This window comes from Homalodisca vitripennis, chromosome 6 (genome assembly GCF_021130785.1).
Source record: "Homalodisca vitripennis isolate AUS2020 chromosome 6, UT_GWSS_2.1, whole genome shotgun sequence".
NCBI lineage: Eukaryota > Metazoa > Arthropoda > Insecta > Hemiptera > Cicadellidae > Homalodisca > Homalodisca vitripennis.
In genome coordinates, this window is record NC_060212.1 from 99,429,867 (window position 1) to 99,448,289 (window position 18,423).

An 18,423-nucleotide genomic window follows, 5' to 3' on the forward strand; every position below is an offset into this window, starting at 1 on the left:
TACAGATATGCAGAATGATTCAAAATAGAGAAGCTAAATTTTGACCAACAATTTAATAACAAAAATATCCTTCTGACTGATGACACCAATATCTCCCTGCTTTTAGCACATGTTTGTTTTTTTAGAAATTAACTTTTAAATTATTCCTGTATTAGATCATAAATGTATATGTAAAGTTGGTTGCTACTGTTTTTAAGTGGAGAAAGGTTTAAAATTTTGAAAAAAAATCTTAAAATTGTTAAGAAATTCTTATTGTAGTTCAAAATCAAATTTCATACCTCTACCTCATTTTTTATAACAAAAACAGTAAACCTAGTTGTAGTGATCTTGTTTAACTCAAGTGGACTTACAGCAGATCTTTAGCAGAAGATTAAAAAAAACATTATACATTTTTAGGCAACATACTATTATTTACAAAGTGATAATACTATTAAATTATTTTGTAACAACAATCACTATTATATAAAGATTAAAATCAATGACTTAATATTAAAACTTACCCTAAAAAATGTAGAAAAAATGATTTAATCATAACTCAAAATTGTACATAAAATCATGCTTTGATTCACTGCATTGGTGAAGAGAGTAAGGTATAATCACAAAATTCTTGTAACCAACAGGTTAAAGGAAGTATTTAATTGGACAATTCCTAAATAAACCATAGTATGGACTTTTCTAAAAGATAAGGTTTGATTTATTAAAAATGTACTCATATGAATGATCAAACAACATTTTTTAACTGGTTCAGACTGTGAAATAAATCGCTATGAGTTAATATAGATTGCTCAATACTTTATCTAAGGAAGTAAGAGACACCAGAGAGTTGTGAACTGATAAAAGTATTTCAAGAATGTTCATGCCTTGTCATGTTACTAAACATCATTTCTTGTTTTTAGGTTATGCTGAATAGGGCCAGATGGATTCTGTAATCTCATTGGAATAATACATCTTTGTTATTAAAATGTGGTAAACTTTTTAAGTTTAAGTTTTGTGATTTAATTTATACACTAAATGTTTTAATACAGTAGGTGGAGTGAAATATTGAAGAGTTAACATAGTGGTATGTTAACTCCAAACAAACATCAACAAAAATACCAACTTTTTGTAATTATCCTTAGCCCCTTAAAATAAATCCCACAAGGCTACATGCTGACATACTACCAATATACTCAGAGTTACAAAAATACGAGTTAATATTTTGGGATATGGTTAAATATGTGAAAATAAACAATATATTTTCTCCTACACAAAGGTATATTTCACTTTGTGCAACGCCTATCTGTGTGTTCCATTTAAAACAATAGTAACTAGGAAACAGTGTTGTTGTGGTATAATTTTGCATGTTTGTATTTGTTATTAGGGTGTAACTTTCTGCTGAAAAAAGGAATCTATTATTAATAGTTCCAAAATGGCAACCTTTTTTAAAGTTTTAAAGTAACATTTTATAAAAACTGATACAAAGAGAGTATATTGCCAAGATACATACAAGATGGCAAATTAAAAGAAAAAAAATGTGATACCTAAGTTCCTAAATTATGTAACAATAAAATCAAATTTTTCAGACCCCATCCCCTCCTTGTAACAGACTTGTAATGGTACAATAAACCTTTTTTAATAATTAAGTAACACTGTTACCAACTACCCCCCTCCCACTATATATTTTATTCTAAAATTGTAGTATAAAGAAAATTTTCAATTCCTAAACCATGCTTTATTAATATGACACTAGCATTCCTAAACTATTTGCTTATATGGACATCGTTTTGAACTATTTACTGCTTCTTCTAGGTTTGTGCTTTTAAACAATTTTAAATCAACGATTGAAACAGTTTTTCCCTGTTTCAACCACAACGCACCCAATCGCTCTGCACAGCACTCACTGTAGTACTTTTCATAGAGTATAGTATAAAAGAAAGAATTACTATTTCACTAGACTGTAATGTACATGCACTGATAGACTACTCAGCATCAGCTTGCTTGCTTGTTGCGCCAATCACTACACACCTCTCTGTATTCCTACTCAGTCAAAATCGATTGACATAAGATTTAAACAAACCGCTTGACACAAAGATATGTAAACAAACCGCTTGACACAAAGAGATTTAAACAAACCGCTTGACACAAAGAGATTTAAACAAACTGCTTTACCATTTAAGTACGTATTTAGATGGATAATTCAGACTTCTTTCTGTTTGCTTTATTGGGGGAAAATATAATACTAACTTTAAAATCTTCGCGGGACCCAGGCAAATTTTGTGAACAAATTCAAGCAATTAATTATTGAGGTTTAACAACTATGTAACACTGCGTCGAACCCCTCATGACCCCTGTAACGCTGCATAACACTGCTGAGTAGTCCCTTGGGGCGTTATGTTATTTAGGGACATAACAAATAATTTGACTCCTTATTTGTTATGAAGAGATGAAAAATAACAGAATAAATGTGTGTTTACTACTCTTGTGCAACCAACTACAGTTAAAAGTAGAAAACCGTCATACTATTTGTAGCTGCTTCTCCAAACAATAAAAGATACAATACACAATTTGGACAAGATAAATATTTTAGGTGACTTTTCATCCTGAAGCTAGCTGACATCTACTCTGACTCTATGGTGATGGGACAGATTTTTAGCATTTTGGTATTGCTTTAGACTAATATTATCCTTTTTTGTTGTTCTATATCATTCTTTTCTGTAGAAAACGTAGAAACTGATGATATCCTTAATAATTGATATTTTTATAGCATTGGGATTAATTTTATATAAAATATAAATATATATATATATACATACATTAACTAAATGGAGAGGTAACATGCTTATAAAACATTTAATTCAAAGCTAGTAAATTATAAATACTTAGCATCTGGAGAATTTTATCTAGTTTGTGAAAATATATACTTTAAATAGCTTTTAAATTGAAATAATACATCTACAAGAAAGTGGTACAAAATGTTTTGTCACAATAGTTTTCTACCAAATATGGTAGGTTCCTAATGGGTACTACAATTAATTATAATTACTTTATTTACGTTACTCAAAAGTCGGAAAGTAAAAAATAATTCAGTAATAATTCTATAAAATAATATAACCAACGAGAACAAAATCATAACATGAAGATGTAATAATAGGAATTACTCTCACCACGTAACTATGTACAAAACAAATGTCACATTCTAAATTCATTATAGAACATTTATTTATGTTATTGATGATGTGGTTAACACTTGCTTGTTTAACATGCTTTTGAATTATGTGTAAAACGTTACTGGAAAAAATAATTCTATACAAAATAACAGACCCCAAAGTGCATAAACGTCGATTTTGAATGTTTCGTATTTCAATAGCACACTAAATTCATTGGAAATTGTATGCCAATATTACGGTTAATATAAAACCTTTAAATGTGCTAAAAGAAAGTGATTACTTTAAACTATCACATCACCAGATCTATACCTGTGTTTCCCGAGCCAGTGAAGTGTGTGGTCGCTAGCGATGAGCACCGAATGTCTGGTGCCGGCCGCAGCTCGCACCACGTGACCCCACGCCACTGGGCAGCTCAGATCTGTGCCTCGCTGTACTGCACTGACTTGTCCGCTGTCATTGGCTCCCCAGGCGTAGCACATGCCTGTCAACGTGATGGCGAGACAGTGGGAGTCCCCACACACTATCCGGTCCACTCCACCGTGCAACAACTGGTTCACCAACACTGGTCTACACAATGATACAGTTAAATTCAGCAGAAGTACAAAAAACAGTGTTTATTTAATAAACTAACTATACAACATAGTACTTTTGGCGTAGACAGAAGATGTAGGTAGAATTTGTGACAATTGTGAAATATTATTAATTGATTTTCATGGATACTTAATTAATATATCAAAACTGTTCAAAATACAACAAAATTGTTTATAACAAAAAGTTTAGGAAATATTATAAGCATTCTAGAACACTTTATTTTTTTTCTACAACTTCATGTATTACGGAGCTGTGATTTTTTTCAAGTTTGTTGAACTGAACGAAATGGTGTACAAAGCTGGCCAATGACCTTTGACAAGATGTAAGATACATTTTTGTACCAAGTTTGAACTTGTTTCAGCATTCCTATCCTCTGGAGATCATATTGACGGAAGTTATGAACAAATGTTCAATAAGAGAAGGCAATTATAATAAACTGATTTAGTATACAAAATACACCTAAATATATATCACAAGTCAAAGCAGCTGATGCCTCTGTGATAATAATGTTTGTTGCTCCCAGCTTGTATAAGCATATCTTTTAAACGGTCATACTTGCTCATCCATTCACAGGTTTTATTGAAAAAAGAACCATTGGAGTTATAAAGAAAATAGCAAAATAGATGGTGTCTACTAAACTTTTATAACTATAATCTGATTTTTTTTTTATTTGACTTTAACAGTTTTCAACATGTGCCATTTTGTTAACATTAAAACAAATCACACAATTTTGAATTTAAGTTTTCCTCTTATTTATTATAACCCATATGCATAGTTTGGTACCTGTAGCTTTACCAGTTCTACGGGTTATTAAAAAAAAAATAATAATATTATAATAAAATAAAAATAGCAGCTAGCAGCTAAACAACACATTTCTCAAACTATGTTTATATGGCATTTATTTGTTTGATATCATGAGCACTATCAGCCACAGAAGTTTATGACACTCTTTTCTGAACGCTCTGTACATGAAGAAAATGTGTTCATAAAAATCAAATAAGTATCAGCAACAAAACACTGTAATTCTGCCCTTCAATTATGTTCTTTGTTGTTCCTTCTGACAAAAGGTAAAACTCTCAAACAGTGATGGTTGAAACAGGTAAATGACTAGTAGGTGACTGTAATCTTAGGAATTATTTCAATAGTAGATATGAACAGGACTTGTATATTTCATTAAAAGTAGCACCATCTAAGTTTATTTAGCTATGTTAGTTCTAGCATTTATATAACGATGTATAACATATGTAGGTAAATTAAAAGGAACGAAAACATAAAGATTATTTTTTCAAATCACTTTAACGAAATAGCCTATATAATACAACATTCTAAACTTATTTATCATGAAACACTTTTTTGGGTTCAAACAGTTTTTATTATTACATCAGTTTGATAGAGTAAGAATATTTAACAAGTGCTGTATGCCCTTAATTAATATATTCAATTAGGAAAAGTCTTCTTCCCCCTTATCAGTAACAAGTGGAAATCTGATGATGTTCAAAAATAAAAGTTACTTAGTAAAGTTCAAATGCTACTACCATTAAATAAGCTTGATTACATCTTCGTTGTGTATTAGTTAATGGCATTTAGTTACCACCAATGTTACAAATATTCCCAAATCACACAAATGTAAAGTTAGGTTTTATAGTCTGTATTCAAATGTTTTTTAACATTTAAAATGATGGAAAAATTATTGGATGTGACAAATTAAACTGTTTTCTGTTATACAGGGTGATTCAAAACTAAACGGCAATCTCTCGGGAGCTTATTCTATAGCTAAAAAACAAGTAAAAAAAGTTCATATAACCATATGCCCGGAAACGCTTCGTTAGCGAGTTACGCCTAGCGAAAGATTTCGCCCGGATTTCAGAACCCTTGGTGAAGTCAGGCCGTATAAAAAATGGTAAAGGTAGTTACAAAGATACAAATACGATTGTTTTTTATGTTTTTATATCTGACAAATTTATTAAAATTTCGTCCCAGAGCTGTAAATGCAATACTTTCAGAGATATCTTACGTAAAACACAAGAATTGGTGCAAAGAAATAACACATTTTTGTGTTTAACGTAAGATTACTTCCATAAATGTTAAATAAAGGTCATTTTTTTCTTAAACAGATTTGTAGAACATTTAATTTTGAAAAGATTTCATGTGAATTACTTAGGAAAAAAATTAATAATAGGTATTGAAATTTAGCTTTATTTAAAAATAAAACAGACGCACAAAAATGCATATTCTTATCTGCATAAAATATTAACTAATGTTTAGGTTGTGAGTAACAGCTGATCATTTATTCAACACTTTTTATCGTCATATTTTCTTTGCAATGGTTGGCAATATCAGCTGATCAACAATTAAGTTCATGAAGTAATATTTGAATAACCTTTATGGAGGTTTTTGTATTGTGGCGTGTGAAGATTGTATTTTGTGAGATCCTGTGATTATTTGGAAATATTTTTATACAAGTGTATAAAATATTTTATTAAATATTTATTTTTTTAAAATATTTTATTAAATATTTTTTATAAAAGTGTATGTAATTATCTTAGTAAATAATGGCAGATAATGTAAAATGGTATGTATTCGTTTGAAGAGTATACGGACATGATACTGATTTACGGCAAAGTTAACAAGAATGGTTTAGCTGCAGTTCAGGAATATCGTGATACTTTCCACATCGAACAACACCTGATCGCAAAACATTTGAAGCTGTGGAGAGACGACTTAGAGAAACTGGTAGCTTTAAACCGAAGCGAATAGATACTGGTCGTCAACGTAGCGCAAGGAACTATAATAATGAACAAGCAATAATAAATGCTGTAGAATTATCACCAACCACAAGCACCAGTCGATTATCACGTCAGTTAAAATATTTGCCAGTCAAGCGTATGGCGGACACTTCATGAAGCACAGTTGTACCCATTCCATATAACACGTGTTCAAGACTTATTACCGCAAGATCTTAATAAACGGAAGATGTTCTGCCGCTGGTTAAGAAGAATTGTTTATGACATCAGTATTTTCTTCGGCGTATTCTCGTTACTGATGAATCCTGTTTTACTAGAAATGGAATTGTAAATTTTCGTAATACCCATACTTGGGCGTACGACAACCCACATGAAACTGCGACGAGGCATTTTCAACATACATTTTCAGTCAATGTATGGCTTGGGTGTTCTGGGTGATAATTTGATTGGTCCATTTTTCCTCCTAATCGACTTAATGGAGTAGCGTACTTAAAATTTTTTAAGAAACAAACCTGCCTACCCTCTTGGAAGATATTCCTGTTCAAAACAGAATAAATGCATGGTTTAATGCACGACGGAGCACCTCCACATTTTTTCTAATGATGTGAAAAAACTATTTAAATGATACATACGGTAGACAATGGATTGGTCGAAATGGACCAGTTAAAATGGCCACCACATTCTCCTGACCTCACGCCAGCAGACTTTTTTCTTATGGGTTGGATGAAGTCAATTGTTTATTCAAAAACGGATTAACACCATAGAGGAGTTACGTAATCGCATTACAGAGGCGGCAGAAACGATCAAGAATGCTCCAAACGTTTATGAAACGCGCTAGAAAAGAGTGGATTCGTCGTGCGAAAACGTGCATTGGTAACAATGGAGGACACTTTGAGCAAACTATTATAGGTGATTATTACAGTTTTATAAAGGTAAATACATTTTATGTTAATGTTCAGTCTAGAATAAATGATCAGCTGTTACTCACAACCTAAACATTAGTTAATATTTTATGCAGATAAGAATATGCATTTTTGTGTGTCTGTTTTATTTTTAAATAAAGCTAAATTTCAATACCTATTATTAATTTTTTTTTCCTAAGTAATTCACATGAATCTTTTCAGAATTAAATGTTCTACAAATCTGTTTTAAGAAAAAAAATGACCTTTATTTAACATTTATGGAAGTAATCTTACATTAAACACAAAAAATGTGTTATTTCTTTGCACCAATTCTTGTGTTTTACGTAAGATATCTCTGAAAGTATTGCATTTACAGCTCTGGGACGAATTTTTAATAAATTTGTCAGATATAAAAACATAAAAAACAATCGTATTTGTATCTTTGTAACTACCTTTACCATTTTTATACGGCCTGACTTCACCAAGGGTTCTGAAATCCGGGCGAAATCTTTCGCTAGGCGTAACTCGCTAACGAAGCGTTTTCCCGGGCATATGGTTATATGAACTTTTTTGCTTGTTTTTAGCTATAGAATAAGCTCTCGAGAGATTGCCGTTTAGTTTTGAATCACCCTGTATATCAGCAATTTTTTTTTGTATATTGTAGTGATAATGTGAACTTTATTCTTACACTAAACAACATATTCCACAATCAAAAGAATTTGTGAGAGGACCCTGGCTATTTTGGGGACATTACCCCACACCTTATCCCTATTGCTAAACAGTCTCATTACAAATTCAAATTCAAATTTATTTGATCACTAAGCATATTCAACAGGCAATAGATCATGTCAAAGACATTAAGACAACTAACAAGATAAAAAGCTAAATTACAGAAGGTACAATAAATAGTTAAATAAAAGGTATGTACATCACAAAAGCCAATAGCTAAAACTTAATGCTGCCAATGTCGCTATGATAACATTCTTTCAAGTTAAGTAAAGTAACAAATATATATATATATATATAATTGTTTTACAATCTATTACAACGAATATATTCTTAATTTTCTAAACAAAGGCTTACAATTGTCATTTAAAGCTGAGACTAATAAGATTCTATTTTTTTTTCAGCAACAAAACTCTTTCTATTCCCTGAGCATTGCCCCAAAAAAGTAGTTCATAAGACAAGTTACTATGGAAAAGAGCATAGTACACATTTTTTAAGTAGTTGGCAGGGACACATTTTCTCAAATGTCTAATTAAATATACAGTACAAGCTAACTTATTACGAAGGTTGTCAATATGGGGTAGCCATGTTAACTTACTATCCAATGTGATACCTAAACTTACTATCCAACGTGATTACTTTCACACTTGTGAGACACCACTGGTACAATTCCTCTGGTGTGAAATATTCTGACCTTCACTTACTTCTTATTTTCTATTTACGAATACAGCTTGTTTAACCACAGCATATATCTTCAACGGCGGTTAAATTAAACTAATAAAAGAAGCACTTTATTCATTGATTTGAAGTATGTCAAAAAATGTTTTTTTTACCCTCAGAATCAACACCTTCACTTTTCATTAAGTTAATACACTATATATATTAAGATAATGTCATTACCTTCAAAATTCATAAGTTTAAATTATGCCACTATTTTACATACTACTGTTGTACTGTGTAGTCCATACTATGTCTATTAAAACATTCTTGTATGAAGTATATTGCGTTATTGATTAGATCGATTTTAAGTTTTGTTCTGAGCTTTATCATATACATCTACATCACTTGTAATATCTTTTGCTAAACTGTTATAAAAGTTAACCCTACTTTTTTTAATAAATTTCTAGATTATGTTCATCAAAAGTAAAGTTAATTCTTCTTTTAAAACAAATTAAAAACATACTAATAAGATAGTTTAAACACTAATGAGAGCTCCTGGTTTTAACAATTTAAGGGAGGGAGATAGTTTTAAACTCATTAACAATTTTTTACAACCTATCCAATGTCTGACATCTTTGTGGGTTTTGTAGCTAGGTTAAGGACGAGACTATGATGAATTTGATTTGAATGAAATTGTACACACGGCAGTGACTTGAATTTTAGTGACGGAATTGACGGTGTAAAATATGCACAAAGTGCAAATGTCAACGGTTTGTACTGCGGTAGTAGGTTCTAATCTATAAATAATATAAATTTATTTTCTCTTTTCTTTAAAGAAAATTCATTTTTACACAAAATCTTTTAATATACATGATTTTTTGTCATCCTGACCTCGAAATACTGGTATTCTGAATATTTATTGACATAAAATAAGAGATTTGTATCACGTAAAATCTATCCTTCTCATTCTTGTTTGTCTGTGGTGTAATCCAAAATGTTAAAAATATTATATACTAAATATTTGATCAAACTTTAATTTTTATAAGATAGATTTTTACTACAACACTTTTTTAATGTTTTTTACATTTTTGCTTGAACAACAGTAGGATATGTGTATTCCTCACTATGTTATAAAATAAAAACTAAATTAAGAATTGTGAAAATGTTTGGACAGCTATTGTACAACATGTTTTCTCTCTGATTCATAGAATACATCCCAGCATGTTGTGCAGATAATGATGTTATAAAATGGCATTCAAATGTTTAAATTTATTTTCAAATATTGAAATTTTAATTCATTTTTCTACCAACTAGTTTTAGAGTCGTTTCTTGGATTGAAACGGAAAATTTATAATTGAATTGGCTAATTAGTAACAGTTTAATAATCAAATTGAATATCAAAAATTCATTAGGCCTATGTAGGCTATAATTAGTAAAACTGCCTTACTTTAGAATGTTAGTTGCTCCCATATAAATTACTATAAGTGTCTCAATCACCTGTGACGTTTGACCATATCTCCCGTGCCCAACTGGCCATGTTGTACACTTCCCCATGTCCAAACTTCAGTCTTGATCAGTCGAGCACCTCGAGCTAGTATCCCAGCCAGCCGCTCCGCTACGCCGCGGTCTGACACCTCACTACATCCTCCACTGCATGACCACTCACATCTGAGCAGACAAGGAAACCAGATGAGTTGACCTTACCTCGATCCAAGGTTACATTGTTTACAAAATAATCTATTGTTTGTCAACTTCTAAACAGTTTTGACCAATCTACATCTGTGTCATTCAATACAGCCTGGGTATTGATTATTGTTTATACAATTATTGTCTCTACTCTCTCTAGGTTATACTACATTTATGTTTAAATTTATTTTTTATTTAAATACATAGCACCTTGAACATCACTATATTTAAATCAGCTATCATCTATGTATTGAAATTATTTTGAAAATCAATTTTACGTTGCTAAATTGCACATATTGAAATTCGCAGAACACACATCACTAAAATTAGTATTAGTAATTTAATAAATAATATTTTTTAAACATTTAATATATCGTAGACACGTGTTTCAGCATTAACGCATCTTAAGTGTACAGTTTAATAACATCTAAAATCAATTTTACGTTGCTAAATTGCACATATTGAAATTCGCAGAACACACATCACTAAAATTAGTATTAGTAATTTAATAAATAATATTTTTTAAACATTTAATATATCGTAGACACGTGTTTCAGCATTAACGCATCTTAAGTGTACAGTTTAATAACATCTAAAATCAATTAGTTAAATGAACAAATAAGTAGATACACACATATGAAACATTAAATGTATGTTAAATTTATAGTGACTTAGTAGTTCTTTTTAACTGTTTTCTCTATTTAAAAATTTAATTTTTTCAACAATTTGGTTTTCTAGTGTATTTACACATATGTATGTTTCATATATATATATATATATATATATATATATATATATATATATATATATATACATTAAATTTGTATAAATGGCAATAGCCGTATTTAATTTCAATAAACATTGAATCGCAAAAAGTACTTGCTCCACCGGGACTCGAACCCGGATCTCTCACTTGCCGGGTGAATGTACTACCATTAAACCACAGAGCCCTCACTTTTTACGATTCAATTATTTTGTATTTGGCCGTTTCTTTCACATACGTGTTTAAATAAGCAAACTAACATATGATCGGAAGACCAAATACCTGTCAAATGACTTTATTTACATTAAATTTATATAAATGGCAATAGTCTTATTTAATTTCAATAAACATTGAATCGCAAAAAGTACTTGCTCCGCCGGGACTCGAACCCGGATCTCTCACTTGCCGGGTGAATGTACTACCATTAAACCACAGAGCCCTCACTTTTTACGATTCAATTATTTTGTATTTGGCCGTTTCTTTCACATACGTGTTTAAATAACCAAACTAACATATGATCGGAAGACCAAATACCTGTCAAATGACTTTATTTACATTAAATTTGTATAAATGGCAATAGCCTTGTTTAATTTCAATAAACATTGAATCGCAAAAAGTATATATATATATTTATATATTTATATATATTTATACATTTATATATATATATATATATATATATATATACTTATATGAGTATGTATTTGTTTTAGATATTATTAAATTGTATACTAAAGATGGCTTAATGTTGAAACACATGTCTACAATATTTCAAATGTTTAAAAAAAGTTTTAGTGTAATATTTTATATTAATTAAAAAAAATATTTATTTTAGAACATATAGTCTAAGTTAATATGTAAGTATAACATGTATTGCAGTTTTCCAAATGCATGTATTGACACAATTTTATATTTATTGACAAATAATGAATAAAGATAATTAGAATTGAATTGAAATGGATCTCAGACGCCCAACAGAACTGGCTTAGGCGGCAACCCTACCTTGCCATCCTTAAAATTTGATTGATTAAATGGCTTCGTCTATAAAATTATCTGGCCATCTCAAAATAAAGTTTGTAAAATTCAGAAAAAGTTTAGAATAACAATTTTCATCTTGGAAGGCTTTTTGTAAGCTTATCTTTAATGAATTTAAAGTTGTAACTGTCCAAGGCTAATAATTTCAATACATTATTAAAAGTGCAGTATAATAGACAGCCTGTGTGATGGAAACTATATACTACATGATCATAATACTACGCATAAAACTAATTTTCAATACCTCAGACATCTGAAAGTAATGGAAAAGACAACATGACCATCCTATATGAGGAAAACTTCTTTCAATAAATTACCTTCAAAGTTTAAGGAATCAATATATAAGTGTATTCAGATATAAAACAAAAATATACTATAAAGTAAGCGCACCATGATATGTAAATTTAATACTCTGTGTTATTGATGTAGGCTATCCTTCCCAATCATCAAAATTGTACCTTAATTCAGGCTCAGATCATATGAGCTCTTTTTATATTTTTAATACCTATGTATGTATTTACCTACTTATATAGCGTAGTAATAAATAATAGGTAGGGACAGAATGGCATCCTTGTCCCATCAAAATAGCTTCCTTTTGGGAGGCAGAAGACAGGAACCGATCATCATAATGACATGTTATTGTCAATGTGGGTCAAATAACATCTGTTCTTTCTAATAAAGTAGTATTTTAGGTCCTCAATAAGAAAAACGCTTCCAAAAATAGTGGACTTTGCATAATACTAAAGTACTAGTTTGGCAATAACCCAACCCTACCAGTTGCCTGTAATTCACCACCTTGTCAATTATACTATCTCAACCACAACGTATATTGAGAATACACTGACCACCCTATCATGCCAATCTATGGTCAAAATTATATCCTTTTTATTAACCGGTGATTTTACAGCAACATGAGGTGTTGTAAAGGTGTTTGTTCAATATGTGTTATGGGTGTTGTAAAACTTCACATAAACTGTCGGCATCTATTTCTTTGAGTGTTAATAACATAGACACAACACACAATGTGTTTACAATGTATTAATGTAATGTAGTCACATTAGTAGTATTTAAAACAAGCATCACATTTAGTATTAAACAATGTATACATATAGTTATATGTTATTATAACATTTTATGATAAGTGAGGTATTTAATTTATTTGAGTCATGTGATTTCAATATTTTTATGTAATACACAGTACTTTTTTTCTTTATAAACATTTAAGAATTTGTGTTGTGTATTTAAAATACACAAAAATGTTATTTAACCTATCAATATATTTAAATTATTTTTTTATTGGTTTAGAGATGAATAAAGTTTAATGAATTTGGAAGTAATATTAAGCTAGATGTTCAATATTCTTTAACAAGTAAAAAAGGTAAAAAAGCTTTATTAGTAAGTAATAATGTAAACCATTTTATAACTATCTCTAATATTAATCTTCTTTAGAAAACTACAAAGCATAATTTAGCTGAGTATGATTATAAATAAAGACAATAACAACTTTTATGTTAAAGCTGCAAAATATCAGATTGCAAATGAACATGTAAAAGCAAATTGTAATATATGGAAATGGTCCTCTCATTGTACTTTCCCCCATATAAATTGTTTCAATAATTTAAAAATCATTAAATTTGCACTAAAAACTTTAATTTTTATTTAAAGGTAAGTACAATTTTAAAATTTCTAGAGATATTAATAAGTTAATCTAGACTACATGCTAAATTTTATAAAATTTAGACCAATCACATAGTCTTAAAGTGACCAAACATGGTAAAGTGGACACACATACAAACAAACATTTTTTCTTGCACACACTATATTCCGCACAAGTTCAACAGAATTCATATCATGTAATGTATTATGAAAATAAATTTTTTTAACTAGAACAGAAACTTTAACACAAAACCATTTTCAAATTTAAAACATCTTAAAAATTAAAATTTCATGCAAAACTTCCAATATCTATTTTCTGAGAAATCATAAAACTTTTACCTGGCCTATATGTTATTATATACAAGAGACATTATCACAACATCCTCATAAAAGTCCCTTTCAATGTTTAATTAGATTAATTTCATAGCAATAATACTTACTTTACACTGGAAGTATTGCTGGCATGTGATAAATTGAAATCATCAGTCACAAAATCATCGAAAGAATCACTGTTGTTATCTGAGCCACCACTCATGTGTCTTGATAAGGTAGCAACTTTATCGCCAACAGTTTTCACCCCTTCGTAGACCAAACTTGCAACAGTAGACACGTTTTGTTTAATTATTTTTGTTGGAACAGAGACTTCTGCTAGGAACTCTTCTCCACCTGATGAAACCCAAGAAAGTTGTCGGGTCAGAAACTGACGAGCAGATTCAGTATTGATATGAAGAAGGCCCATTCCATCTCCTTTTTCTGCAATGACACTAATACTCTCATCTTCCTCTGCTTCTTTAGCATCGGATACAGACTTTTCATCATTAATTACTGAATGAGAATCTTCCTCAGTAGACGATGAAGTATTGTCGTTTTCATTATTCCTGTCTTCACTGCCTATTGTGTTATTTCTACTGGTTGGCGTCGATGGACTCGGAGAGTCGTTAGATACTGGAAGACCCAAAGGACAGGTATCAAAGCAAGTCTGTGGTGATAAAGGAGAAACTATATTTTCACTAACGCACTGTGAACATACAGATGAAAATACATTCCCTTCATCACTTTTACTGTCTTCCTCTAAAGCTGTTGGAAGAACATCACTTTCACGTTTATGTGTTATGACAACATTAAAATCTTTTCCACTACTAATACATGTAATAGTACGACCTTCAAAAAACCCAACTTTGGTGGGCTCATCTTCCTTGTGAACGTCGAGTTGAGGATGTTCACCAGAAACCCATAAATGACCGGTGTCTGAGAGGAAAAGTACACCCATTGCTCCTCCTGATATGCTTTTTACAGTTATGTGCTGACTGTTTGTTGTATGTCCATGTGCACATCTTCTAGCTTCTTCAAATAAAATTACTTCTATTACATTTGCTACATTATCAGGATACAATTTAAAAACTTTGCCTCGATCATTTAAGAAATAAAGAACATTATTTGAACATACAAAGTCTACAGCTTTTATCTCAGAAATGGTAAAGTTCACTGAACAATCTGGAGAAGATATAGTTCCAAACCATACAATATGATTAGTATCCAGAAGGATTAAAATTTCTCCGAGACACCCAATTTTAATGGGATCTTGAGGTAAATTGTCAGAACTAGTAGTCAAGCACAATTTTGAAGAACCCTTCCATAGATGGATGGTTTTCATAATTTGTATAAAAATTATTGGAAATCACTCTGCACTTTATGCATCTACCTGACACCTGTAACCTCCTGATATGGATTTTTAAATTAATCATATTTCTGAGAATTTCCACTATTATACGGCAACATTATGCATACAAATTAAAATACACCAAAATTATAACTTAACACAAAATTGTCTGGTTGTTAATAAACTGTTATCACGTAAGTCGTTATCTCCATGTTTAACATCACTCATTCTTCAGTACACAGTCTTCTGTACCAAATGATCAAATTGATGTTATTTTCTGTGTTGTGAACAACTATAATTTCTTATTTCTCTAACAATAATAAATATTAACATTTTAATTAACAAATTTAACCTCACATAAAGGGAGCTACTATGTCTGAACTAACAAGGTAAATGACTGTGACTTCAACTGGTTACTAATATTTACACAACCGATGACACTTCCATCTCCATGCACTTGGAGCACTTATAACAGACGACGTTTTCTACATAGAGAATTAATAAACAAAACAAGGAAATCCAAGGAAGCACACCACCGGGGCCGCTCAATAACACCGTGCACAAATTACCGAAAACAAGGCGGCCTACAGTGCCGAATGTCAAATTAGGAATTTTCACGTAATGCCTGAAAAAGAGAAAGAGTTGTACACTATCTAATCAACCATTTGCCCACAGTGCATAAAAGGGAAGAAAATAAGGAAACATTATTTTTATAGACAGGTGTTCAGTAGTGTTGCAATACTTTGGGATTTTATACACATACGAAAAGAGCAAAATAATATGTATGAAGGTATGTCCTAAACCTTCAGTTTTCCGTCTATATATTTTCTATAAAAAAATATCTTTTGAACCAGCTAAGATAAAGTTATGAAACTTGAGAATTATATTAACCTTTGGTACACTTTTTTGAAAATAAAATATTAACATAATCGTTTTACCTGTTTCAAAATAGAGGACGTTTAAATTATTCCAACGAAAAAACTCAAAACCTACTAATTCTACAAAAAAATATACAGGAATACTATTTAGGTGATTGTTTTTATAAGTTCAACAATGTTTCATCAAAATCGGATGAAAAAGAAATGAGCTGGACTAACAAACATAAAATCGTGTTTTATACCATTACACATAGCAAGTGTACCTTTCAAGACTGTTGTACTCGAACAGCTAGTTCGAAATTGAAACTCATTAAGATATGTCAATTAAAATCTCTTAATACTAGTATTATCAGTGTTAAGTTTCGAAATCTTTAAACATTTCCAAAATAATATTTCTTAAAAGTTAAATTTTACATAACATCTATAATGACAAAAGAGTAAGAAGCAAGGATTGTTTTATTTTTTTAATTTAGACATAGTTTTTCATATACATACAAGATGTATTCATAACTATATTATTATAAAGTACACTATTTCTCTTGTATTCTGTGATAAACTATTATTATCAAGCAATGACGACAATTTTAATGATTTATTGATATATAAAGAACAATAACTTCATTTCAATGGATCGAGCTTGGTGTATTTCTTTCCGTCACTACTCTCTTCACTACGCTGGTTTCAGGCTTGGTTACGTCATCGGTTAAGTATATCCCCTTTCACTTTTATTACTTTACCATAGATTTTCCCACTCTTCTACACATAGCTTTAATTTTATTTGTACATAACTGAATTGTATTGCCCATTTTATTAGTTACATGTTTTTAGCTACAAAATTTTTGACTATTCCCCAAATATCTCGATTGGATTAAGGTCCGGATGGTACGGCGGTAATCGAATACCAGAATGACCAACACTGGTTGAGGAGGTTGTCAAAAACAAAAATTGTGTATATCTGTCTTTGTGGAGTTTTATTATAGTTCGTATAATTCAGATTTTAGTACCGAAGTGTTGTATTCAATTGTATGCTCATCCAACCATCTACTCGTATCAGCTTTTGTCAAATTCAAATTAGGAGCTTTATGTATTTAAACACTGTGATATGACGTATTTTCTATGACGACGACTGATTTATTGGAAGATTAGGAATCAATTGGTTTTTGGTCAAAAGCACTGGTTCATTAGCCTGTAATAGTCACCTTCAGTAGTTGAAACCCATGTCACCTTCTGCGTAGATTATATTCACCCTACCAACCTTCTTTATATAATTGTTTAACCCTCTAAACTATCATCACACCATATTATCGAGTGACGTATGTTAAAAGAACATAATATTCGTCGATATACACGACTAGCAGGTTTTCTTTTCTAAATTATTTTCTTTTTCGAATAGTCAATCCTCTTAACAATTGTTCTAAGCTTTAATACACTGCCTTTGAAATTGAAATTCTCTGATTGTTTATTTTTAATAACTTTATATAGGTAAGGAAATGAATTCTCGGTACTGTAAAAATTGTACATTGTTCTTCTTATGGCACATTTATCAAAGTCGTCAATTTCTGTGACGATTTAAATTTTATGGGTGCAGGAAATGAGCATGTTAATTGCTTCATCCGAGATGTCAAAATCTTTCTTTTCTTTATTACTCCGATCGAAACTCCGCAAGCTACTGCCGTTATTTCTATAGGTACTTTTTTAACTTTATGGAGTTTGGGTCAATAACTTAATAAGAGAAACTCTGCCAATTATTTCTCTTGCCTAGCTGTGAAGTATTCTCTGGTATTACCTTCGAAATGAATGTTTCTAGCATATCCCTCTCCCGCTTGCATTGTTTCAAGGCGCTCACGGTGCTTCTAACCTCAAATAATTCGCTCTGCCGGTCGCGCTCTGTCAAAATACGCGGCGCCTCAACTTACACACGTTCTGTCATTGTAATTAACTATAAATTATATATATATATATATTAATTATTTTAC

At 30.7% G+C, this 18,423-nt stretch overlaps 1 protein-coding gene across 1 annotated transcript in view; it reads right to left on the reverse strand.

Moving 5' to 3' along the window:
• LOC124364637 (alsin) overlaps positions 1-16,007 on the reverse strand; it is a 62,966-nt gene extending 46,959 nt beyond the window's left edge. Inside the window, exons 1-3 of the mRNA XM_046820261.1 lie at positions 14,350-16,007; positions 10,267-10,437; positions 3,456-3,713 (exon numbers count right to left, since the gene is read on the reverse strand). Coding sequence (XP_046676217.1) covers positions 3,456-3,713; positions 10,267-10,437; positions 14,350-15,563 — 1,643 coding nt within the window. The 5' untranslated portion in view covers positions 15,564-16,007. The remainder of the gene's footprint in view (positions 1-3,455; positions 3,714-10,266; positions 10,438-14,349) is intronic.
• Positions 16,008-18,423: the final 2,416 nt, after the last annotated feature.